Source organism: Dermochelys coriacea, chromosome 21 (assembly GCF_009764565.3).
Source record: "Dermochelys coriacea isolate rDerCor1 chromosome 21, rDerCor1.pri.v4, whole genome shotgun sequence".
In the NCBI taxonomy this organism is placed as follows: Eukaryota; Metazoa; Chordata; order Testudines; family Dermochelyidae; genus Dermochelys; species Dermochelys coriacea.
In genome coordinates, this window is record NC_050088.1 from 15263792 (window position 1) to 15288449 (window position 24658).

Sequence of the window (24658 nt, forward strand, 5' to 3'; positions counted from 1 at the left end):
GCGGTGGTCAGGTCACTGCCCCTCTCTGGTGGTGATGCCCGGCATTGCCACGTGTTCAGAGTAGATGGTGGCCGAATATCCTTCAGTCCCATATCCACAGATTTATGGAGGCTGCAGGCTCAGGCCCTAAGGTAAAATGGCCCCCCAAGGCACCCCAGTCCCTCTCAATGGGCTGACTGGCTCCAGAGAGGGCGGTGTCCATCCTTGGAGGGAGCTGGGTCGCCCTCCTTCCCCTCTGAAATACACAAGATGACCAGATATATTTTAATATGAAACTCTGTTGACAAAGACCAACCCCCCCAATCCAGGGAAGGACCTCATTGTATTTCAGGAACTGTATTTCAGGGACACTGCCCCCCTACCCCATCGAACTACATCTCCCATGATGCACTGGGTTGCCATAATGCACAGCCTCTCCTGGCCAAGAGAGGAGACCGTGCATCATGGGAGTTGTAGTCTGATTGGGGATCCTAGCCCATGAAGGAGGACGGGAGCATGAGGTAACTGAACTACAACTCCCATGTAGCACCCTGGCAGCTGTTCAGAATCAAAATATTTCAGTTCCTGACTTCTGATGATTTGGGGGGTTTTTTTTGTTTTGTTTTTTTTTCCCCCTAAAAATGCAACATTTTCAGTAGGGAGCCCTCCCTTCGACCACATTGTCCAGCCCGCTCTCCCCACCAAGCCTAGTCCACTGGCTGACAGGCTGGTGCCCATCCCCAAGACCAAGTCCTGCCCCTTTGAACCCAGCTGTGCATTGGCTCCATTAGGAGCAGAACAGGGCCTTAACTTCTCAGGAAGACCTGGTCCGTACGGGTCTGTCAGGCATGCTGCAAGGCCAGGGTAATGAAAGAGCAATGCACTGATTGCCAGCCCTGTGACATCCATCTGGTGACGCCCCCAGCAATCCACAAGGGCTGGTTGGCATCCTGCAGTCGTTGTGAAAGCCGCTCACCTTGCGGGATGAGCGCTAAAGGGGAGCAGCTTCCTTGAGTGATCTGGGGTTGGTGTGGGACCGTGAATGAGGCAGGCGACACCCCCATTTCAGAGTCCCCTCCGCCCATCACAGCGTCTGGCCCCCTGAGCCGTCCTTTCAGTCGGTGTCTCTGTTCTGTGCCCCCCGGTGTGTGCGTGTGTGCATGCTGCATGCTCCATCTGGGATGCGGATTGAGCAGGAGTCTGGGCCGCCGGGCCCGTCATGTGTTAGCAACCCCGTCATCCTCCTTGCTGGGGAGGCTCATGCAGAGCTGGGCATGAGCAGCATTCCCTCTCCGAGCCCTCCGAGTCCTTTTGGGGCTGGATTCCAAGTTCTTGGGTTGGGTGCCTTGCACTGGCAGGAGCAGCTCCATTGAATTCACTGGGGCGAGCGTGAACCTTGCAGAATGGCGGCATTGGGCACCAGAGCAGAGGGCTTTGTGGGCTTGGCCTTCTCCCTCATACCATGAGCCAGGCTCCTCTGTGATCAGAGCCAAAGAGATGTTCTGTAGCACCACATGGGCCCCCGGCTACCACGCTCTAGCCCCGTGATTTGGCATCTGAGATGCTTTCCCCCATGCTGGAGCTTCCCGCCAGCCATGCCTGGCCTGACAGAACAGACTCAAGCCCCCAGAGACAGGGACTGTGCTCTCCCCGCCTCACGCCCGCTGCCTTTCATGGCACCACGAGCTGGGCTTTAGGGGAATGGGATGTCCCATGTCCACCGGAACGGGATGTTCCTCTGCCAGGTTGTCCCCTAGCTGCGTGCGGTGGAAAGTTCACCCGATGCCATGCCATTCGAATAGAATCCCTCGCCAGCCAATCATCTTCTGTGGGCGTAGAATGAGGGATGGTGGTTGGCTGGAGTGGCGGTAATGAGTTTCCCAGAGAACACTAGGATTGGGTATCCCGCATCCGAGACCCGAGGCTGATCTCTGCCTTCTGTGCCCCGGATGTTGGCAGTTCCCGTCCCAGGAGTCCTGCGCAGGGGGCCAGTTACAGCTGCTTTGAGCTGAGCCAGTCCAGGCCCAGACAGAGCAGCCGGCGCACTAACAGTCCTGTTGTGCCCTCTGGTAGGGGCTGAACGGTGGAACCAGCCCCCCACAGCAAAGCAGCGCTGGAAAGAGAAACCCCGAGCGCTGTCACTCAAGCCGCTGCTCTCCCCACTATCCCATGCTCCCCTGGCAAAGCAGGGAGGGGGCCCCTGAAGTGGTCTCGGATCACACGGCTCCCTCATATTGCAGTCCCCTTTCAGGGTTCTTTCAAACAAGGGATGGATGGATGGCAGGCAGCAGGCCAAGGTCTTCCCTGGTCAGGCTCCTCTGAGCCCTGCAGAGTCCTGGCAGGGCTGGATGTGCCCCAGGGTGCCTCCTGCTGGAGTGGAGCTGGCATGGCATGAGTGGCCCTGCCGCTGTGACGCTGGCCTGGGGTGCCAAGGGGTTGTGTGTGGATGCCCAGGAGCCGCCTCACGGGGGGACATATTCTGTGTGTGCTGCCAGGGGGCGGTGATGGGACCTGACCATGGCCCTGTGGGATTTTGTCCCTGGAGCGTAACGCGGACGTGCCTCCAGCACTGGGCACAGCCATGCTGGCTCAGCCAGGCTCGGAGAGCACCTGCACTTGCCTCTGCTTGCTCAGGTGCACCTCTGGATTCCAGAAAGGGGAACCATGTCTGATAGCCACGGGCACGGCAGGACCTGCCCATGGGGGTGGCGGTTCCCGGCTGCCCTCAGTCGGCATTGGAGGGCTCATTCAGGGAGGCCGTTTCTCCTTCCCAGGAGTGCTGGGCTGATCCGGAGCCCAGCGGAATGCTGATAGGCCTGGAATTACGCAGCTCGGTCCCGCCGAGTGCGCTGAAGCCCCCAAGGTTACGGCTTCGTCCCACGCGGCCCTCGGCCAACAGCCCCACAGAGGGGCATGGGGCACCTAGAACCAGATCATCAAAGCTGTTCAGGCTCCTAACTCCCACTGATTTGCGGATCTGGGCCCTAAGCATTGGGCAGCAAGTGGGGGCAGGGGTAGGAACAGCAACAGGAGTGGAGGTTGGAGGCTAGGGGCACTCTGCCATGCAGGGACCCCATGGCATCCCAACTTAGGTCTGGAGAGACCCCGATGTTCACAATTGGTCCCTTCCTTTGGGGAGGATCCCTCTCCCCTGTGGATGGCTGAGTAGCCACAGGAGACAGGGCGGGCAGGACATAAGGGGCGCCGACCCCTGGCGGGGGCTGGGTGATGTGCAAGGTCGACCAGCTCTCTCCTACCCAGGCAAGGGGATGCACCGGACATCCCGGTCGGTCTCCCCCAGGGCCGGCTCCTCTGACGCAGCCACCACCCAGCAGAATGCTGCTCTTGCAAGCAGGGAGGGGGGACACACGGGGTGCGTGCATTCGTGATCATGGAAGATCCACCCACCCTCCTGTGGGGTTCCCCCGCGGGGCCGGTGCAGCAGTGGAAGGGCTGGGGGAGATGGAGCCTCCCGGGAGGAACCCAAGATAAAGCTCTCCCTGCCGAGCGACCCTGGAGTTTGTCGCCTGCTGGCCAGAGCTGGGGTCAGGATGGGAGATGGCTGGAGCCAGCGGGAGAAGTGTCTGGTGTCACAGCTGGGGTGATCTGTGGTTTAACCCTTTCTGGACATCCTCCTTGTCTTCTACAGCTCCGGAGCTCGTTCAACAAGGCCTTCAGCATCAAGAAAGGCCCGAAGTCAGCTTCCTCCTACTCGGACATCGAGGAAATCGCCACCCCCGACTCCTCAGCCCCGTCCTCTCCCAAGCTGCAGCACGGCTCCACTGAGACCGCCTCGCCTTCCATCAAGTCCTCCAACTCCTCCTCCGTGGGCATCGAAGCCACTGAGTAAGGGCAGCCGTCGCCCTGCAGCTGGCGCGGGGCTATGCACGGGGCCAGATCCTCAGCTGATGTAACCCAGTGATGCTGCATGGAGTCCAGCTGGGAGCCTGGCCCATAGACTTGGATTCCTGTGCCAGCTGCTCAGGCCCCAGGCCATGGTGTGGGGCACCCAGCCCCTTCTCCCTTCCTGGGTGCAGCATGTCTGGCAGCCAGCTCTGACCCCTGGCCTGGTGCATTCATTGTCCTCAGCACTGCTGCCCTGGCTAGATCGCTGTGGATGGGGGTGGATGAGGCAGCTTGGCTGGCATTGTTTGCATCCCTAGCCCTCGATGGTCCTGCCGCCGCATGGGCACAGAAAGTCATTGGGGCATCGGCTGGGCCCTGTGACCCCTTCCCCCCCCCCCGCCCCCATCCGGCTGCTGCTCAGCCTCCTCTGAAAGCATTGCTCAGACCTGGCAGTGGCCTCTGGGTGGAAATCAGGGTCGCACCTCTCTTCAGCACCCCCTAGCAGAGCACATTGTGACCGGCCACCCTATGGGTGTCTTTTTCCCGGCGCAGGCTCTTCCAGGCCAACGAGGAGGAGGAAGAGCCGGAGAAGAAGGAGGTGTCAGAACTGCGCTCGGAGCTGTGGGAAAAGGAGATGAAACTGACTGACATCCGGCTGGAGGCTCTGAACTCGGCCCACCAGCTGGACCAGCTCCGTGAGACCATGCACAACATGCAGGTGAGGGCCCCGTCCCTGCGTGGGGAGCCACGGACCCACCACAGAGTGGGCCTGGCTCACCGACCCTGGGCCACTCCCCTGGCCTGCCTCTTCCAGCCATTTCCAGCCCTCTCCCCAGTGGGGCCAGGCACCACCCCCCGGTCTCCTCTGCAGATGTGCGCCTTGAGCATACGCTCCAGCCCGTAGCCTTTGATGATCGTGGGGCTGCGCTCTGTCCAGTAGCACCACAGGTCTCGTGGCATTGGGGATCAGTGGCTCCATGGCACAGGAGAGGGGGTGGGCTGAGAGCCCTGCTGGACCAGCCCAGGGTCTGTTTTCCCTGCACTGGGAGGGTTCCTGATCTGGGTCCATGGCCACGGGCTCTGCTCTGTAACCCCTGCCTTCTCCACAGCTGGAGGTGGATCTCTTGAAGGCCGAGAACGATCGGCTCAAGGTGGTCCCAGGGCCTTCGTCAGTGCCAGACTCCATCCCCGGGCACATCAGGAGCACATCTGCCTCCTCGTCCCCACGGCGCTCACTGGGCCTCGCCCTCGCTCAGTCCTTCAGCCCCGGCTTGGCAGATACAGGTACTAGGGAGAGTGGGATGCATCAGGAATGGGACCTCTGTGCTGCGAGTGTGCACTGCTGACCACAGCACAGAGCAGCAACCCACTCCTGGGCAGGGGTCTGGCTGCCTCTCTACCACGGGCTCTGCTGCGGGATGGGGTCAGCCTGGGCCCCAAAGAGCATGGGAGGAGCCACACAGCAGATGCAGGGGCAGGTGCAGGCCAGATATGCAGGGAAATCCTGACCCCTGGCAGCTCCAAAGGAGCTGGGAACCTCCTGCCCTTGGGGCCAGATCCAAGGGTCCACCCCAGCCTGCTGCTGGGTGCCAGGGAGCTGGGGCAAGGAGCCTGAGCCTGCCTCGTTGCAGACACTGGGAGCCGTAGCAGGCTATGGGTCAGGCCCTGGCTTGCAGGAGCTGCGTCAGTCACAAGGGTTGTCGGGATGGCTGTCGCCTGCTGCGGGTTGTGTGGCTTCCAGCAGCAAGCGGGGCTGACTCTGCTGCTCCCTCCCCAGACCTGTCGCCAATGGACGCCGTGGGGGCCCAGAAGGACGAGGTGACGCTGCGGATCGTAGTGCGCATGCCGCCCCAGCACATCATCAAAGGGGTAAGGACCCCGGGGGCACAGCCGGGCCAGGGCGAGCACACGACCCAGGACCCAGTTGGGGCGCGTGGATGGCTCGCAGCGGGGCGTGCCAGGTGGGACGTCCCAGCCATGCTCATGCCTTTGCCTTCGGCTTTCAGGACTTAAAGCAGCAGGAATTCTTCCTGGGCTGCAGCAAGGTGAGCGGGAAGGTGGATTGGAAGACGTTGGATGAAGCCGTCTGCCAGGTGTTCAAGGTACGGATGCTAACAAACTCCCAGGGATCGAGAGTTCTGGGGTGCTAGGGAACTGGGCTTTGAGCCCTGCCCTAGTTCGGAGCGAGACCCAGCTCTGCTCTCGCTGCCCCTAGCCAGAGAAGAGGGGAGACACTTGGCTAAGGGGCCTTTAAATGCCCATGCTAGATGGGTGGAAGCAGGGAGAAAGGGAGCCAATCTCGGCAGGTGTTGGCCCTTCGCATGCGTCACCTCCCATGGGGATTCCTAGATGTCCGGCCCAGAAGGAACAATTCTGCCCATCCAGTCAGCATGGACCTCTCTCTCGAGTGGCATTCTCAGCCAATGTTGTAAGGCGCCCTCCCTGGCGCTGCTGGTGCCCCGGCCTCTCCATGTCTCCTAGCTAAGCCCTGGCCAGAGTCACCCAGCTTATTGCGAGAGCTGCGTGAGGCCAGCACAGGTCCCCCAGCAGCCCTGCGCCTTATTCCCCTTGGTGGGACCTGCCCAGGGCCGGATAGGGAGTCTCCCGCTGGCCCGGTGCGGTCTCCTAGTGCTGCAGGGGGGTGCCAGCGGGAGGAACCATGTCTGGTTGGGCTGGGGAGGAGCACAGGACTGGGATGGCGTGGGGCGGTGGGTCAGGATCGATGGGCATCAGCCAGGAGCCAGGGAAGCTAAGCGCTGGCGCTGCCCTCTCTGCCCAGGACTACGTCACCAAGATGGACCCTGCCTCCACGCTGGGGCTGAGCACCGAGTCCGTCCACGGCTACAGCATCAGCCACGTGAAGAGGGTCCTGGACACGGAGCCCCCGGAGCTGCCCCCCTGCCGGAGGGGCGTGACCAGCATCGCTGTGGTTCTCAAAGGCCAGTACTGGGCGGGGAGCCGGCACGCCCCTGGAGACAGGGTCTGGCGTTAGCCCTTTGGGGCACGGTTTGTCCAGTGCTTCCCACCCCCTCATCTTCAGGAGCCACGGCTAAGTCTGGGGGAGGTAGGGTGGCACTGGGCCCCATCTCCTCCCCCGCTGCTTTTCCCCAGTAGCATGCCCTGCCACTACCGGGTCGGCACAAGAAGCCGAGTGGAGAAGAGCTGGCCTGGCCCACATCAGGCTGCTTCCAGCGTGGACGATGCAGGCGGCTAGGGGATCTTCCAGGGAAGCGGGCCCTGCATACTGTGCACCTGAAGGGGAGGGGGCCCTGGAGTCTCACTCAGGCAACCCCCCCTACCCCGTTCTTGGGGGCGAGTATCCAGCTCGGGTCGAGCTGGGGTGTGCCCCCGCGAAGATCTCTCTAATGCCCCCTGACAGGCCTGAAGGAGAAGTGCGTGGGACAGCCTGGTTTCGAGAACGCCATCCCAAGCCCATTTGCAGCACTACAATCATGCCTCCTGCTCAAGCACCGGCTCCCGTCATCCTCTCGGGGCCACCAGTGGCACGGCAAGACCGACCTGACCAACCGCTTGGCCGAGTACCTGTGGAGCGCTCGGCCGGGGAGGTCACCGAGGGCATTGTCAACAACCTTCAACATGCACCAGCAGTCGTGCAAGGAAGGCTTCCGTAGATGGCTGTGCGGCCCGGATAATCCCCCCTGTACTAACCCCAGGAGAGCCTGGCAACTCCAGACGCTGCCGTCCCAACCCTGGGCTCTCCTCCAACTCTACCGGTGCCCCCAGCCCTGTGCCGTCCCAGCCCCGGGATCCCCCCCAGCTCTGCCGGTACCCCGCAGTCCCGACCCACAGCCCCGGGATCCCCCCCAGCTCTGCCGTACCCCTCAGTCCCGACCCACAGCCCCGGGATCCCCCAGCTCTGCCGGTACCCCCTCAGAGTCCCGACCCACAGCCCCGGGATCCCCCACAGCTCTGCCATTGCCCCTCAGTCCTAACCCAAGCTCTTTGCTGTCCCAGCCCTGGGCTCCCCCCAACGCAACTCTGCTGGTGCCCTTCAATCCCAACCCGGAGCCCCCACTGTCCCAGACCTGCTCTCCCGCACTCTGCTCTGTTGACACCTCATGCTCCTGAAAACCCCTCGCTCCCTGCTGTGGTGGGTGGTTCAGTGCCGCTGTTCCATTCCAGGACCTACAGCTGTACCTCTCCAACCTGGCCAATCAGATCGACCGGGAGACAGGCATCGGGGACGTGCCATTGGTCATCCTCCTCGATGACCTCAGCGAGGCCTGCTCCATCAGCGAGCTTGTCAATGGCGCGCTCACCTGCAAATACCACAAATGGTAAGAGCCCCGCCCCCGCATGCAGGCCCCGCCCCCTGCTTGGTGCCACCAATGGCATCCAGCCTTGGACCCTGCTGCGCCCCGGGTAGCGCCCTGTGCCCACACACGTGGCACTGCTCCGGCAGGGATTGAGCTGTTCAACTCCACCACCCTGCACTCCCGGGGATCGACAGTCCCTGGGCCCCCCAGCCCCACTCCCTAACCCCCAACCCCTCGCTCTGTGGCAAGAGCCCAGCCCTGCTCTCTTGGGGACATTGGGGGGAATGGAGCATCGGGCGATCCCAGCCTGCCCATCGTAGGGGACGACTCTTATGCTCCATGGTTGCAGACGCCCTTGGCGCTTCCTCTGATCTCTGGCCAGCCCCACCCCCTTGGACTTCACCCCGTACATTACGCCGGCTGCCCTGTGACTGGCGTGGGACGGGGGGGCTCCCTGTGCCCTCCCAGTGCACCAGCTGTGGTCCCCTTGGCCTGGCCCCTCTCCCTTTCTCCGCAAAAAGCCTGGGGGACAGCAGTGAGGCCCAAGCAGCTCCCCTAGCACAGGGCCAGGCACTCCCAGAGCCCCCAGCTATAATCCTGAGAGCGCAGCCCAGAAGATCTGAGCTGGGAAGCCTCGCTTGCTGGCCAGAGGGACGGCCCAGGGCCAGCATCCCACCCGAGTCCCCTGGGGGAGTTTCCTGGGTAGTGGGGAGGAGGCTGGGAACTATTTTCTGGGCCTCTCTCCCCCCAAGATGGGGGCAGCAGGCCACTCTCTCCTCCTGCCTGAAGGGGGAGACAGTGGGATCGCTGCCCCTTCCTCTCCCCATGCCAGCCCCAGTGGTGATGACATTAACCCAAAGCAGGGGCCAGCTGTGCAGAGTTTCATGGGGCCCTGTACTCTCTCTCCCCAAGCCCCTACATCATCGGGACGACAACCAGCCCGTAAGATGAGCCCAAACCATGGCCTGCACCTCAGCTTCAGGTACCGGGGACCTCAGGCCTGGGGGGAGAAGAGCCACCCTGTTGGGTCCCTGCATGGCAGCTGTCCCTCCTCGCGCTGTCTGCCCTGGAGGCCAGGGTGAGCAGACCCTGGGCCTAACATCTCCATCACCTGAGTGTGCTGCTTCTGTGCCTGCCCAGCCTGGGATCAAGGGGCTCCCACGCTGGGGGGAGCCACGACCTGTTGGGGTAGGTGGCACAGCCTGACCCTGCTCCATGGCCAGGAAACCGATCTCCCGGCAACCCCAGTGGGAGCTCTGGGAGCATGCGAGGCTTGCGTTGGGAGGCCCCTTTTAGGAGCCTTTAGGGTTGGGCACTGCTGGGGTTGTAGCGCATGACAGGGCTCGGCAGGAATCGCGTGGGTACAGCGCCCGGAGGAGTGCAGGGGGGCCTGGTGCTGAGGCTTGGGGATACAGTGCACGGGGATAGGTCTGGAGCTGATACCAGGGTTGGGCCCTGGGGGGGTGCAGGGGGCGCTGGGGCTGGTGCCTGGGGTACCATGCACAGGGGTTTCTGGGGGGGCAAGGTGGCATTGGGGGTGATTGTTTTGTCCAGATGTGCACCGCTGAGCCCTCCCTGCCCCCAAGGCTGCTGACTTTCTCGAACAACGTGGAGCCAGCCAATGGCTTCTTGGTCCGCTACCTGCGCCGGAAGCTGCTTGAGTCGGACAGCGACATCAACGCCAACAGGATGGAGCTTCTGCGGGTCCTGGACTGGGTGCCCAAGCTCTGGTACCACCTGCACACCTTCCTGGAGAAGCACAGCACCTCGGACTTCCTCATCGGTGAGTGGGGTGGGTGCCAGTGGGGCCGGGGCGGAGACAGGACGGGGAGCAGACCTGCTACGGCCCAGGGATCGGCTCTGCAGCTCCCCCAACGGGCAGTTTCTCTGCCACTGGCCTTCCCATAGGGGAGGAGCCTGCAGGAGTGGGCGGAGCTAAATGCTTTGCCCCTTCTAGGCAATGATCCACTTCGGTTGGCTGCCTACTGAGTCTTTGGCAAACCTACCACTGACCCGGAAACGAGCCAAAGCCATCCCCGTGCACTCACCTGATCTGTCCCGCAGCCCAGCAGGAAGTCCCGCCTCTGGGAGGCGGGACTTCTGACAGTCACACGGCAGAGTCAGAAGGCAGGAGCTCCATCCCCCTGGTGGGGTGGGCAGGGCTTTGGAGTCCAGCTAAGGTGGTGGACTAAGGTGCCAGCTAAGGTGACACCTGTTTTTTTTGAACTTCCAGGCTGGTTTTCCCTTGGAAATTGCCTTTTCCTCCCCAAAACAAACATTTTTGGCAAAAGTGTTTAATTTTTGACCTTTTTCTTGGCAGGTGACGTTTCATATGGAATTTTCCATCGAGATTGTCACCAAAACCCAGTATTAAAATTACCCTCAACTGAAATCAAGTGTTTGGGGTGACCCGAAGGTCCCAAGGGCCATTTTTCAATCAGGATTTTGATAAACATCTGGACTAAAAACAAACACAAAACCAAGTGCTGGGAAATACGTCCGAGCTCTGGGAAAGAAGCTCCATTTCGATCCTGGCACGATCCAGCCACTCTTGGCAGGAGGGGGGATTTTTGCCCTGTTTCCCCAGCTCCACTCAGGAGCTTTCACCCTGTTATACAGCCAGCCTGCCAGGATGCTTCCTGCAGAGGGGGGTCTGGTCCCTGGCCCCGGGTGCCTAACGGCCTCCCCTCCACCAGTGTGCCATCCCAGAGGTGGCTGCATTTCAGTGCACGTCACTCTGGTTTGTAAAGCCCTTGGGGTGAAAGATCCAAATTCCGGGGGGGATGTTTTCGGGGAGCTGCTGCTCAGCAGTGCCGGAGAGCATTCCCAGTGCCGCCGTCCTGCTCCATCCCCCCTGGCCCTCGCCCCAGAGATAGCTGTGGAAAACAGCTAGGGGTGGGTACATCCACTGCAGCCTTTGCAGGGGGCAAATTGGCCACTTGGCCGGGGCACTCAGCTCCAGGCGAGGGTCAGAAGCAACCTCTGCTCAGGTGCCAACATCGTGTTTTCCATCACAGCCCTGCTGGGGTTGGGGCTGGGATCACGGTCCAAGCACTTGTTGGGAGCGTGGCCTCCTCTGGGGAGGGGACAAGTGTTCCGGATTGAGAACCTCATAGGGGCAGGGTTGAGGCACCTTTTGGGATCATGGTTCCCTTGTGATTGTGCAGGCTGGGAGGAGCCGTGACCTGGTAGCCAAAGCTGGGGAGGAGCACGGCAGGTCCTAGAGGCCAAGTTGGATGGGGGGGCTTGTGTCTGCTCGGCTCACTGGCCTCTCCTTGTCCCCTCCCCTCCTGCAGGCCCCTGCTTCTTCCTGTCCTGTCCCATCGGGATTGAGGATTTCCGGACCTGGTTCATTGACCTGTGGAATAACTCCATCATTCCCTACCTGCAGGAGGGGGCGAAGGATGGGATCAAGGTACTGCGCTGAAACCTCTGAACCCTGACCCAGGGCTCTAACACCCCAGCCCTAATGTGGGGCATTCGATCAGAGGAATGGCCCTGAGCTGCCCTGCCCCATAGCCAGGCGAATGACCCTCAACAGAGCTGGCAGGAGATGAGGAGGAGGACTGGGCAGGGGCCTGCGGGGTGGGATTGAGGGTCACTAGCGGAGCTGGGTGTTAGAAGTTGCCCGGTCTCTGCCTGCGCTAACCCTGACCTTCCAGGCTTTCCCTGTCCTGAACCCCACTCTCCGTCAGTGGGACCAAGCTGCAGCTGCCTCCGGGCGGGAATTGGGCCCACGGTGCAGTGAGCATTGAGTCTTGCACCCCTTCCCCACTGTTCCTTCACCAAGGCTCTGTCTCCTCTTTCAGGTCCATGGCCAGAAAGCAGCCTGGGAAGACCCTGTGGAGTGGGTCCGGGACACCCTGCCCTGGCCGTCAGCGCAGCAGGACCAATCGAAGCTGTACCACCTGCCCCCGCCCAGCGTGGGGCCCCACACCACAGCCTCCCCCCCGGAGGAGCGGACTGTCAAAGACACCACGCCCAGCTCCTTGGACTCCGACCCCCTGGTATGGGCCGCTTCCAGTAAGGGGTGCAAGCAGGCATGTGGGGGATCAGAGCCCGCAAGATACAGGGGGGTCACAGAGGCAGCGGGGGCAGGGCAGTGTGTGTCGGGGTGGGGGGGTCACAGAGGCAGCAGGGACAAGGCAGTGTGTGTAGGGGTGGGGGAGTCACGGGGGCAGGGCAATGTGTCGGGGTGGAGGGTCTCAGAGGCAGCGGGGCAGGGCAGTGTGTAGTAATGGCTGGGTAGAGGTTCCTGGAGGGGAAGGGGGTTACAATGGGGAGGGTTGGTGGGGGAGGATGGGCATCCTCCCCAGGTGACTGTCTGTACACAGTCACAGAGGGCCACCACCCCCACCCCAACGTGTCTCTCAGTCTGGAGACGTTCCCCAGAGACAGATTCCACTGAGCACACAGTTGATAGCAGGGCCGCTCCGTACAACGGGTGCTGCGGGGAACAAGCCGAAACGCATGGCAGATGGGGCCCAGTACAAGCAGGCTGGTATCTGGCTTGGTCTGCAAACGGACATCCCTCGTAAGCCCTACAATACACATAACATCAGACCTAGAGAGAAGCGTCTGTTACCTACTGCCTGGAAAGAACCCACCTGCCTAGCACCACTCCTGGGCTGACCGGCCTTACCTTCCAACCGTAATTTTCAATGTAGACACATAACTTCTTCAGTGTTCGCCTTACTCACATTTTGCAACGTTTACAAGGAGCAGCAGAGTACTGGCTCTCAGTAGTGACTTCACGTTGCCACCCTTTGGTGAACTAATATGTGTCAACTTGACCCAGGGGATCCCTATGAACATTTGTGTACCCCTGTGCCAGTTGGCACCGAGAGGTCCCTGGGTCACACAGAGCTCCAGCTGAAGGATGGGAATGTGGAGTGGGGACTCTGCAGGTCAGGAGTGGGGGGCTCTGGGAGAGCTGGGGCAGAAGTGGAGTAGACATGGGGCAGGACTGGAGGGCCATCCGCAGAGCTGGCCTGGACTGGCTGACAGTCAAGGGCGAGGGGGGCTGTGGATCAGGTGTGGGGGGCGCTGGCTGTGCCCCGCTGCGCACTTGCCTGGTTGAGCTGCTCTCGGTGCCCTTGCTTCCTGCACAGATGGCCATGTTGCTGAAGCTCCAGGAAGCAGCCAACTACATAGAGTCTCCAGACCGAGAGACCCTGGTGGATCCCAACCTGCAGCCGACGCCGTGAGACCGCACCGGAGAGGGGAGCTCACCGCCCTCGGCCGCCAGCATCCTCGCCAGCTGGTTTTGCTTTTCGTTTGGTCTCCTGGGAGTGCGCGGCCAGGGCTGGAAAGCGGCGGGGACGTGGGCTCTGGCACGTCCCCTTGGGGCATGGGGGCAGCGGGGCTCAGCCCACGAGAGAGCGCAAGGCACCCGCCTCCCAGCCTGACTCTGGTGGTAGGAGAATCCTGGTTTCTCTTCTTGGTTTTTTTGTCTCTGTCGCAAACTCCTGGGGGCCAAATGCAGCCAACGCAGACTCCCCGGCACCAACAGGCAGGCCCCTGCGTGGGGCGGGGACCCCGCAGAACCCCTCCCAGGGTGCGGCTAGGGGGCAGGGAGGAGCATGCAGCCCCCGAACAAGAGGATTTTTTTTTTATTATTATTTTAATGAAACAATCTGTGGGGCAAAGAGAAGAACAAAGTCCTGATGGAAGTGTCTGAGTCACGCTGTCAGGGACCCGCCGGGCACCGGGTTCTGCTGTCTCCCGCGCCAGCCACCCCACAAACTCCAGTGCAAGCGAAGGCCTGGAAGGAGGAGCCGGACTCTCAGCTCTGTCTTTGTACATCCCTTATTTAATCTGCATGACCGTCATTTAAACCAGGACTTCCTAATAAACCCTGCTTTGGTTATATTCTTTCCCCCTACCCCACCACCCTCCCATTTGATTGGGACAGAGTTCAGCTCTTCCTTTGTTCCTCTTTGGGTCTGGTTCTTTTCTCCGCATTGCTTCGGCCCGAGGAGGAGCGGGCAGCCTTGCGTTGAGTCGATTTTTTCATTTCCGTTTGACTCATTTCTTTTTGTAGCTGTTGGTTTCTTCTCTTTCCCCCCGCCACCCCCCAAGTCACCTCAGCGGTGAGCCTGGTGCTGACTGGATGCTCTCCAGTAACTGATTCCCCCCTCGCAGCTCCTGGCAGGCTCAGCGTGGATTCAGTCAGCAGCATGATGCTCACAAAGAAGCACAACTGGCTGGGGGGCGTTCCGCTCCTCACCCCCCACTTTGGGACACCCATCTTCTATAAGCACAAGATGCCCATAGCTGGGGCCCAGGCCCTGGCAGGGGGAGCTGAGAGACAGGGCTGCTGCAGCCCCTGGCGCCTCAAGTGCGAGGGAGTAGCCAGAGATGGTGACAATCTCCTACCAAGCCAGCAGAGCTGGTAGCGTCCGTCCCTCATGACAGTTCTTGGCTGGCTAGGGTAGAGGGCGACAGGGCACTGAGGTGAGGGGGCTGGCAGAGGAGGCCCTGCCTGTGCCATGTCTCCATGTGTGGTTAGCGCAGGCAGAGATCTCGCTTCACATCTCCATGTCCAGCATAGAGATCTCAGTAGCACTTAGGAGACATCTAGACAAGGGGCAGGCAGCACATGGGCCTCCCTCCTCCATGCATGGCAGCAGAGGAACCAGTGAAAGAGCCCACTTCGTCTCCCCCAGCCAACACCCTTAGAAAGCCCTTCCTTTTTCCCTCAGGCTCCAGGACAGGCTGGGAGCGTTGGCTTGGGTCCATCCATGGGGTGGGTTCAGTACCACTGGTGGTGCAGTACATTGCAGGGGTGTCTCATCTCAGGACTCATCCCGCATCTGTCATCGATAGCTTTCTGGACATCAGAAGGCCATGAAATAGCCCGAGATAGCAGCTCTAGCCATTCAGGCCAGAGGGAACCGTTCTCATCTCTGCTCAGCACCTACCTAGCACGGGCTAGAGGGCTCCTTCGCCCCCCCCATTCTTGCATCCAGCTCACAGCTTGTGTGTGATGGCTTAGAAAGAGACACCTAGTCTTGATTTAAAGGCTCCAAGGTCTGGAGAACGTACCCCGGCCCTAGGTGACCATGGGACTGGGTGATGTGCAGACACATCCTCTAGGTAACTACTCCCCCAGGGCCATTCGTATACTCAGCGCAGGAGGCCAGTAACTCATGGCCTGAGGGATAACTCAGCCCAGCGGGTGCTGTTTCCTAGCAATCCAGGCAGACTAGCACCTCGGGTTGAGTCTCTGGCAAGCGGCCTGTGGACTTGCTTGGAATTCAGCCTGAGCTACTCAAGCTGAGCCGCAGGCAAAAGCATGTCCCTTCCCTCGCCCAGACCCACGCAGGGAGCAGAAGCCCCCAGCTGGGAAGCTGCCCTGCCTCGTGCTGCAGACTGAATCTGCGCTGCTGACCCTGCAAGCTGTGAAGATCCAAGCCAAGACCTGCAAAAGAAATATGCAAATGCACAGCCCAAAGAGGTGGCTGTGGAAGGGGGGGGCAACCACGGTGCTGCGATGCTGCCTTATTACCTCTGGTGCAGGGGCCGACAGAGCAGCCTGGCGTGTACGAGGCAAGGGCACGTGTTGGCCAAAGCATTGGGTATGTGACTGGGCCCCAGCCCAGGAGCGCCAAACGGAGTCAATGTGTGTAACCAGGGGAGGGAGGGTGGGTGTGTTTAACCCCACTTCTCTGCTGGTGCCTGCGGTGCTCCTGTCCTGCCTAAATGTTCCACTGATATACGCTCAGGGACCGCCGAGGCCTGCACCGCTCTCTGGCGAGCAGGGAGGAAAGCCGAACTGGGAGCTCGGTCCTAGCCCCACCGCGCTCCCTGCTGTGGAGTGCTGGGCTCCGGCTAGCGCTCACCCCAGCTCCCCATGGGCTGGGCTGGGTCAATCCCTGTCCGGCTCCATGACTTGGGGGTGGCTGCTGCTAACAGAGATGGATCCTTAGCCTCTGCCCACTGTGGTTTGACGCCGCTGCTGGCCGTGAGCCGGGTCTGGTGAGTGTCCGTAACCAGGCAGTTCTGGATCAGGGGTCTCAGCCTCCAGGAGACTGTTGGAGCCCAGGACCCTGCTTACACTTCCAGGGGTCCAGGGATTCCTGCCACCAGCCAAAACTCATGGTTGGGCTCAAGCAGATCATGTAGAGAGACACCCAGTCACGATTTCATGGCTCCAAGTGACAGAGAATCCACCCCGTCCCTACGTGACCGTGGACATGACCTACAAATACGTCCTCTAGGCAAACTCCTGGTCCTATCGTGTTCCACCTGGTGCCACTCACAGCCAGAGCTGCTGCACCAGCCTTGTCTCTTGACAGGTCTGATCCCATGGGCCAGCCTTGCCCCACTGCCTACGCTGTCCCATGCAGATTGCTGTCTGTGTTGGGGAGGTGGCTATGGGCACACGCTGGTGAATAGTGCACGAGTGGAGGAGAGCAGTCGCTCCTCATCCTGCAGCCTGTTGTGTTGAATTCACCCTGGTGGCGATGGAGGGCGGAGGTGTAGGGAAGGGAAACCAGTGCCTAGTGCGGTGGTTACTGGAGCCCCTGTGGAGCTGTCCAGATGCAGCAGCCTGGCATCTTGGTGGGGAGGGCAGGGCAGTGGGCTCCTGGCTCGATGGGCAGCCCCGCAGCGGGGAGCAAGGGCGAACTTTGGTGCTGGTGGCGGTTGGCCACGTGCAGTAACGTGTCACAGGCAGAGTGCAATCAGCTGCGGCGCCTTCGGCCTGGAGGGGCTGATGCAGCCGTGGCCACGGTTCTGAAAAGGGCTCTGGCCCCAGTGCCCTGCCTTCCCAAAGGGTGTCTCTGGCAGGAGGCAGGTGCTGCTATCATTCCAGTTTGCTTTTGCTCGGTGACAACACAAAACAACACCCAACTTGCCTTTCTCAGTCGCATGCTATCTCCGGGTGCAGGGCTTGGGCAGTCTGGCACACGGCACCTGCTGGGTAGGGCCAAGGCCTGTGCACAGAATCTCTCTGTCCCTGATGCTCTCTGGGGGCTTAAAACCAACCCAAGAGGCCTTTCGATGTAAGGAAAATCTGGCCTGGTGCAATTCCCCGCCCCCCGCCAGATGCTATGTGTGTAGGCGCAGGGGGCGTTCCTGTTGAAATGCATCTGTGACCCTCCCAAGGGCAGACCCTTGGACCGGTGCTGCCAGGGATTTGCAGCAATGTTCTGTGCAAATCTAAGGTGCTTGCTTCACTCTCTTGTGTGATTGTGGACATGTACACCCTGTCGTATGTGGGGGTTGCATGCACAACACTGGGAACTCTGGGGGCTGAAGGGATAGGTTTGGCTGTAGCAGAAGGTTCCATTGGCTGGTTTAATGTGCACAGTCCCCTTGGTGATTGTCTTGGGCGCTGGTTTTTGTTACTCTTGGCTCTGATCTCACCTGGATCTGCCGATGTTAGGGGCCAGCCCCTTGACTGATGGAAATCGGTCCAGCCGCATTGGAGCATTGCTGCAGTTCTTTGCGCCAGCCAAGGGTCCAGTGGCAGGGGGGAAGCGACACGGGCACAGATGATGTCCGTGGCTTTTAACAATGGTGATAGAATCAGTGTGGACAGAGATGGGGAAAGGCCTGGGGTGTCTCATCTAGTCTATCCCGCAGGCCCTGTTCTCTAGAGCTTTGTTCCGTGATCTTAAATGACTCAAGCAATGGTCTAGCCACCTCTGCCCCAGGGCTACCGTTCCACACTGTTCCCTCTTGCTGCTGAGAAACTTACTTTTGCTCAAAGCTCCCACAGGACCAACCCACGTGATTCCTCCTCTTCCATGGGCTCAGCACCTTTCCCAGAGTCGCAGGCAATTGGAAGGGCCTCGCTTTGGCTTAGCCACCACTTAGTAAAGCTATTAATACTGAGTTCTCTTCATTCTTCCCCTACTGTTCATCTCTCCAGCTCCATTCTCACCAGAGTTGATCTTCTCTCAATCCCCTTGCTTTGCTATTAACACTGACGTTATAGGAGCAGCCAGAGAGCCATTCAGGACTGGGGCTTGTGTGCGCTTGTACAAACTCTCAGCAAGATCGAGGTCAAGAGCCTCAAAGGTATTTCGGTGCCTGACTCCCATTGGGTTCTGGGCCAGGTTGAAGAAAAATTGTTGGCATCTTTCTGCCTAACACAGAACCCAAGATCCAACCCCACCACCACCACCACCACGTACATGTTTGGATTCAGAGCTGGAGTCACATTGGGCAGCTGGGCCGTGTCTCATGGGGAGGTGCTGTATTCTGGGCCCAGGCTGTCCCGTGTTGTGATGTAGATGCCACTCTGATCCAGCATGGTTTTCAGTGTTTGGCAGCACAGGTGGCTGGGTAATTAAATCCCCACTGGAATCCAGTGATCCCACCCAGAGGTTTCTTTTACAATCTTTCAACAAGGAGTCCGGTGGCACCTTAAAGACTAACAGATTTATTTGAGCATAAGCTTTCATGGGTAAAAACCTCACTTCTTCAGATGCATGGTTTTTACCCACAAAAGCTTATGCTCAAATAAATCTATTAGCCTTTAAGGTGCTTCCGGCCTCCTCATTGTTTTTGTGGTTACAGACTAACACGGCTACCCCCTGATATTTTACACTCTTTGTGGCTTCTGTTTTGGAGACTTGGGTTTGAAGGCGCTCAGCAGCTGTCACTCTTGCGGGGACACACCTGACTAGGCCAAGACTCTCCCAGGTGCATAGGCACCTTGTCCCCATTTCATTTCAGTGGGCTGGAGGCACTTGAATCCCTTTTGATTCAAGGCCTTAATTTCTTGCCCAACCCCACACAATTTCACCCTCCTCATCGTGGCCAGGCATCCCTGTCAGTGCACCAGCGCTGGACTGGGTATGGCCCAGTTGGGTGGCAGGGTCCTAGCTGCATTCTGTAGGGTTTGAATCAACCCTTGGCATGCTGGCATCCAGATTTGAGCCAGCCAGCAGGTGGCACGCTCCCATTCCTGGCGAGGAAGGAAGAGCCAAGAGGTAGCGTATTAAACCAGCCAAGCCACCAAGGGTAGGAATGCAGCAGCTGCATGGCACGGGCGGCTTCTCCGCCAATGCGTCTCTACAGGATAAGCCCTGGTCCTTGTCTGTCCGCTCTGTATCCATATGAGCCGGGTGCTTTGCACAGTGATTTACCTGGACTCGACACTGGGGTTTTCTCTCGTTTGCCTTTTCTGTTCACTCTGTAGGATAAGGACACGCTGTAAATAGCACTGTACCCGGAGGCCCCGAGTGAGTTGGACGGGGCCTGGCCCTGCCTGTCTGTCCCTTTTTGTATTATGTGTGGATAACTGTGCTGTGCTGACTCATGTTTCTGATTGTATGAGACACCTGCCCAGCAATCGCTATAGGGCAGTAGCAAGGACGGGGCAGGGGGCCACGAGCCCTGCCCCATCAGACTGGGACTGCCCCCCCACCTGCCCCCTTGCATGGGCTGCAGGAACAGCGGTGCTAGAGGGGGCAGCACAGGGGACAGGAGGGCTTCAGGGGCCTGATGCTGAGAGCTCGTGGGGGGAGAGGCCCATTTCTGACAGGCTACGGATGGGTGTTTAAAAGGAGCCTAAGGGCATGAGCCCCCCAGCTCCCCTTCAACTGCATCTGGGTGCCTCACTCCCGGAGCCCTTGGCTGTTGCCCATAGTCCAGCTCTGTCCCTAGGAGCAGCCCTTGCCCATCCACTATGGAGCTTTCTAGGCCATCGCTAGGAAGTGGCCAAGTGCTTCGGACAGGCAGAGGGTTGGGGCTGGAATAAAGACCCACCCAGAGTTGGAACCAACTGTTTTCTCTGCCCCGCCTCCCCCCCAGCTATGGTTTCCATTCTGAATTCAAGTTAGGCTCCCCTGCCTTCTCCCCACCCCCGCCAGGCACCCCATAATCAAGGGAGCTCGGCGCTCGATGTAGGGAGAGCAATGGCGCGCTGTCCACTCACGCCTGCTGGGCAAGGCCCGAAGGCCTGAGCTGACCCTCTCGAGGGAGGATTTTAAAGAAACAGGTTCAAGTCCTCACTTTTACCAGGGGGAGAGGGGGTTGACTTTAATGGCATTACTCCTGATTTACACCAGAGTGAGCAAGAGGGGAATTGGGCCCAGCGGGGTTACTCCTGAAATACAAGGGGGGGGGTGAGAGGGGAACTGGGCCCGCAGAGCTATGGTATACAAGACTAGCCTCAGCAAGGAGGGATGCTAGGTTGGAGACGCCAAAGTGCTAATTACATTTTACTGGCCAGCTCCTCAGCTGTTGCAGGTCAGCAGACGTGGACTTCAGTGGAGCGCTGCCCATTTACACTCGCTGAGGATCTGGCCCTGCATCTGGGCAGAGCAGGGGAGAGAGGACACCCATGAGAGCAAACGCACCCCAGGGCATGATACTCCAGCCCTGCAGAGAGGGGGTCAGTGCTGGCTGCCTCCTTTAGCCTGCAGGGGACAGAGTGGTGGGAATGTGGGGCCAGCCTTTGACGCTGTCCTAATTTCAGCCCCTGCTTTGCAAAAAACAATATGGGGGAGGAGATTGTGGGAATTCCACCCATCAGTCCATGAGGAAGCCAAAGGGAGATAGTGGCTGGTTCCTCCGGGCTCCGCCTGGAGCATTGGTGCTAAGATACCCAGGGCACTGGTGCCTGTGGAAGGCCGGAGTGAGGCTGTTGGAAAAGCTGACAATTGCACTAATTCATCCAACCATTGGCCAACCTGACCTCCCTTCCCCACCTCCCCTGCCAAAGACATTGATTAACCTTTCCTTCTGCTCTTCCCCCCTGTGAGCCCAAGCCTGGGCTTCACTACATCCGGGGCTGAATTTAGGATTCCTCCAAAGTCTTGTGTCTCCCTGGCCCATTAGCAACTGCTGACGGGTGGCCTAAACCTTACGGGTTTAGTTTTTTTTCTATTAAAAACAAACAAACCTTTTTTTTATTGAATTAAAAAAAAACCTGAAATGGATGAATTCCTGTTTCAGATGAGCTGTGTAATTGATGAGGTTCTGTGTTTCTGAACTGCATGGTATTCCTGCTGAGGGGGTTTTATAGCACTTTTTAAATTTCTCTTAAGATTTTGGTCCAAATTTCTACTGCTTCTCTCTCTCTCCTGTCTTTCTTTGCTTTCTTCTTTCCTTCTTGAAGAGATTCTTTGTAGACTTGCTCCATTTTATACCTGATGTAGACACGACAAAAACCGCGAGTCAGACATTGTACATAGCTGCAGAAACAATCATGGGACACCAACATGAGCTGGACTGTTTCCAAGATGAATCGTTTTTACTTAAGTTTAAAAATTTTAAGAAGAAGAAAACGAAGCCAAAAATAGGCTTTTTAAAATAATAATAATAAAGACATAGAGCAAAATACAACCTGCCACCTACTCATCTCTTGCTGCCCCAGCCGGTCACACCAAAGGCCATGTCTCCTCTGGGGTCATCTGTCTAACACCTTGGAAGTTCAATAAATTTATCTCCTGTACTGTCTGTCTGTTGGTCCTATTTATCCTGGGGGGGCCCTGCTTCTAAGCTCCACCCCACCCCTGGATCTAGAAGGTGGAGTCTGACTCCCTTGGTAATTACTGTCCTATTGTAATGGGGAAGGGAATTAGGCCAGCAAGCACTGCCCTGTACTGCATAGAATGAGAGCTGTTCATCAAGCTGGGAGGCATAAACAGGAATCTTGAGTAGGAGCAGGGAGGTTATTTTATCTCTGTATTTGGCACTGGTGCGACCACTGCTGGGATCCTGTGGCCAATTCTGGTGCCCACAATTCAAGAAGGATGTTGATAAATTGGAGAGGGATCAGAGATAAGTCCTGGGAATGATTGAAAAACCTGCCTGAGAGTGATAGATTGAATTGATTTAGTTAACAAACAAACAAAGGTTAAGGGGTGACTTGATTACAAGCTATATCTACAGGGTGAACAAATATTTAATAATGGGCTCTTCAGTCTAGCAGAGGAAGGTCTAACATGATCCGATGGCTGGAGGTTAAAACTAGACAAATTCAGACTGGAAATAAGGTGTAATTTTTGTAACAGAGTAATTAAGCACTGGAACAATTTGCCAAGGGTTGTGGTGGATTCTGTACCACTGACAATTTTTAAATCAAGATGGGATGTTTGTCTAAAAGATCTGCTCTGGGAATGATTGTGGGGCCATTCTCCAGCCTGTGTTATGCAGGAGGTCAGACTAGATCAGTGGTTTTCAACCTGTTTGTCATTGTGGGCCACATATGCAGCTCACAAAGTGTTCCCTGGGCCGCAGGTTGAAGCTGGCAGCACTGCTGTAGGGATAAAGGCCACGCTTGGCAATATCCCCTGACAGACTATTTTTTAATGTTCGCTGTTTCCACTCCTGTTTTTGTTCATTGGTGTATTTTTCCACCAGAGGAGGGTGTGTATATGAATGGAAGTAGAGCCCTGTGCTATGTGACCAGCTGACTGCTCTTTTGGGGGCTAGGTTGCCCCCCGCCCCGTGGCTAAAGGCAGCCACCAAAGTTATAAGCTCCAGCACTGCTCGGGCTAAGGGAGATTCCCCATGCATTCCACTCCCCATGTCCTGGGTTTGAATCCCTACCAGCGAGCCAGGAGGGCCGTGATCTTTGGCCTACATGATGCTGCGTGGTCAGGGCTCACTCCTGCACTTGGTGCTGCAGCCTGCTGCAAGGGGCACTCTGGAGGCAGAAACTGGTAATTGCTTTTGGTTCAATTCGGCAGCTGTTCATCCAGTCCTGTGACACATGCCTTATGGACTCTTCCAAAACAATATTGGGTAAGCCCAGGAGCCCATATGATCAACTTGGCCCACCCTTGCTTAGTGACTGGGATGCCACCATTGATCGCTCTCATGTAGAGCCACATGTATCTAGGTACCCTTTCCTCTGAGGCCCTCAAAGCCCCTTGCAAACATTGATCGCGCCGGCTACCCTGTCCCAGAGGCAGGTAAACAGCCCTGTGAAACCCCACATACCCAGGAACCTTTGCATGTGATATGGCTGAACAGTTGGTCGGATTCTATTGCTTCCAAGCTCGGCGCTCACTGAGAATGCAGCCCGGGATGGTGTTAACCAGAGAGAGCTCAACTGCGTACAAGTGCCTCTTGATGTCCCGCACGTGAGTCTCATCATGCATGGTAGTTCGCAGCCCTCCGTTTCCAAGGGGGTTGGGAGACGGGGTTTCCAGCCCCCCTGGGTGTGTTCATGTTCTCTGGTCAGGCAGGCCAAGCACCACCCCCAATAGCCCTCCTGGAAGGGGCAAATTATTGCCCTATTCATTAGGTAACTAACCCAGCCAGCTCTGTCCTGCTGTCAGTGACCTTGGAGATCTCACCCCTAGCTACACACTGACTTTGGTTGCTCACCAGTCAGTATTCATCTCGTCAGTCAATACATTTTGGATTCTTACAGAAATCAAATCTCTGCTCCTTTGCCACACAGGGAGAGAGGAAACATGCCAAGATCAAGCGCCCACAGAGATGGTGGCAGACAGATGGGACTTGCCATTGTAGCCAATGAAAACGGCAGGGGAAAGTAGGAAGCAGGAATGGAGTTCCTCAAACTCCAGTTGAGCCAGGACAACAAAAGTGAAAAGTGCCCTGGGGTTTTTAATAACCCCCAGGTGAGCAGAATCTGAGCATTATCATAGAATCATGGAAGATTAGGGTTGGAAGGGACCTCAGGAGGTATCTAGTCCAACCCCCTGCTCAAAGCAGGACCAACCCCCACTAATTATGTCCCCCCTGCAGCAGCCCTGCTCCATGTTCAGCAGAGGCATACTCAGGGTGCATCTACACTGCAGTTAGAGGTGTAAGTCCAGTTCCTGAACTGCCTACGGCCAGTCCCATGATCACAAGCAGTCCCCGCCCAGCATGGCAGTTTCATCTGTGTTGGCAACACAGGCTGTCTGCAAACAGTGGCGAGCCCCACCCTCTGCGCATGCCACGCCCCGCCGGGGAGCTGCTGCAGGAGAGGTGGTGAACGGGAGAGGTCTGGGGTGGGGCACACCATGCCCAGATGCAGGTTGGAGGGGTGATTCGGCTGCACAGGGTGGCAGTTGTCTCTCCCGTGCCCTTTGGTAAAGACCTGGTTTATCTCATAGACCCTGTGAGGACGCAGTCCTGCAGGCAGGATCCCCAGTTAGAGCCCAAACAAATAGCTCAATTATGGTGCAACATGCAACAAAACCCCCGTGTCACGCACTCCTCCCACGCCCACATGCCCCTGGCTGGCGTCACACGCTGGCAGGGGCAGGCACTGGGAGTTCTCCCCCACTCCGCTCAAGCACCTATCTCTAGAGCTCCCCGCAGCCTCGCAGGGAAGGAAGTAAAGGGAAAGATGGGCACTGACTTGGGAGAGCCAAGTGCAAGTCCCTGCTTTGTCAGACTCCCTGTGTGACCTTGGGCAAGTCATTTAGCCTCTCTGTGGCTCAGTGTCCCCCCTCTGTACAATGGAGCTAATAGCATCGCCTTGCCTCCCAGATGTATGTGAGGATAAATGCAGTAAAGATTGTGAGCGGTGCAGCTAATACAGTAACAGGGGCTGGAACCATACAAGCGACAGCTGCTCAGAACAGCATCTGCTGGGCCGAGCTCCCCCATGCGCAGGGGAGGGAGTTGGAGAG

General features: G+C 58.3%; 1 protein-coding gene across 1 annotated transcript in view; it reads left to right on the forward strand.

Moving 5' to 3' along the window:
• Nucleotides 1-21335, forward strand: part of NAV1 (neuron navigator 1) — a 226870-nt gene extending 205535 nt beyond the window's left edge. Inside the window, 14 exon segments of the mRNA XM_038380090.2 lie at nt 3629-3825; nt 4378-4543; nt 4935-5109; nt 5603-5694; nt 5832-5927; nt 6605-6764; nt 7205-7443; nt 7969-8123; nt 9015-9044; nt 9046-9084; nt 9689-9885; nt 11399-11517; nt 11912-12109; nt 13214-21335. Of these exon segments, the coding sequence (XP_038236018.2) occupies nt 3629-3825; nt 4378-4543; nt 4935-5109; nt 5603-5694; nt 5832-5927; nt 6605-6764; nt 7205-7443; nt 7969-8123; nt 9015-9044; nt 9046-9084; nt 9689-9885; nt 11399-11517; nt 11912-12109; nt 13214-13309 (1959 nt within the window). The 3' untranslated portion in view covers nt 13310-21335.
• The last annotated feature ends 3323 nt before the right edge of the window (nt 21336-24658 follow it).